Below are 1190 nucleotides of genomic sequence, written 5' to 3'. Positions count from 1 at the left end.
GTCCCTTGTCAGATATGTTATTACCAAATATTTTTTCCCAATCTGTAGGTTCTCTTTTGACTCTTTTGGAGAAGTCTTTGGAAGGGTGCCCAGTTTTGTAGCCGTAGTAGCCCGAAGTGGACCACAGACCCGATGGTCACGGCCAAGCCGCAGGAGCCTTGAGTTCTGGAAGGTGAGGTAGAGGTGGGGCAGAGCCGCTCTGACCTGTCAACCCCTCTCAACCTGTAGGACGTCAGAGGCCGGAGATGGGCGCCCGGACCTCCAGACCACCACGGCAGCCCGCGGACCCGCCCATCGCCCTGGACGCACTGCCCCCGGAGCTTCTGGTGCAGGTGCTGAGCCACGTGCCGCCGCACGCGTTAGTGACGCGGTGCCGCCCCGTGTGCCGCGCCTGGCGCGACGTGGTGGATGGGCCTACTGTGTGGCTGCTGCAACTGGCTCGCGATCGGAGCGCCGAGGGCCGCGCGTTCTACGCGGTAGCCCAGCGCTGCCTGCCCAACAGTGAGGACGAGGAGGAGTTCCCGCTCTGCGCCCTGGCGCGCTACTGCGTGCGCGCGCCGCTGGGCCGCAACCTCATCTTCAACTCCTGCGGCGAGCGTGGGTGATGGGGGCGGGGCCGAGGCGACCCAGGGCGTGTGCTATAGGCGGGCCTGGGCGGGATCAGGGTTGGAGCAGTCAGTGGTTGTGATGGAAGGAAGAGGCGCATGGGAAACTGAGACGGAAGGGCCTGGGCGGGCAAGGGCGGAGCGACAGGTCGGGCTGGGAAAGAAACTGAGCCAGGAGTGGAGCCGAGAGAGAAGAAACAGACAAGCGATACCCGGGAGGAAACTGGGGGGCGGGGCTGTAGTAGAGAGTATTTTTAGTATTAGTGCTGGGAGGGCAGGCGTTTGGGCGTGGCTAGGGTGGGAGGCTCTCAGTTGAGGATCCGTGACATTTGAGATGGTTGTTGAGACATCGTGGGATGCTGTGTCAAACTCACTGCCATGGAGTCCATTCGGACTCACAGATTGCCCGATCTTTCTTCTGCAGAGCAGCTGGTGGTTTTGAAGTGCCTAAGGCATTTGACAGCTAACCAGAAGGCTAGCGGTTCAAACCCACCAGCCACTCCGCAGAAGGAAGACTGGGCAATCGACTTCCATAAAGATTTGCCGCCCCGGAAACCCAACGGGGGTCGCTATGAGTGAGAATCC

At 61.1% G+C, this 1190-nt stretch overlaps 1 protein-coding gene across 1 annotated transcript in view; it reads left to right on the top strand.

Moving 5' to 3' along the window:
• Positions 1–245: 245 nt before the first annotated feature.
• Positions 246–1190, top strand: part of FBXO17 (F-box protein 17) — a 12713-nt gene continuing 11768 nt past the window's right edge. Inside the window, exon 1 of the mRNA XM_007955527.1 lies at positions 246–597. Coding sequence (XP_007953718.1) covers positions 246–597 — 352 coding nt within the window. The remainder of the gene's footprint in view (positions 598–1190) is intronic.

The sequence above is a fragment of the Orycteropus afer genome, unplaced genomic scaffold, assembly GCF_000298275.1.
Source record: "Orycteropus afer afer isolate SDZICR_OR568_19922 unplaced genomic scaffold, OryAfe1.0 scaffold00507, whole genome shotgun sequence".
Taxonomy (NCBI): Eukaryota; Metazoa; Chordata; class Mammalia; order Tubulidentata; family Orycteropodidae; genus Orycteropus; species Orycteropus afer.
The sequence above is the reverse complement of the archived record's forward strand: the minus strand, read 5'-3'. Positions and strand labels throughout refer to the sequence as shown.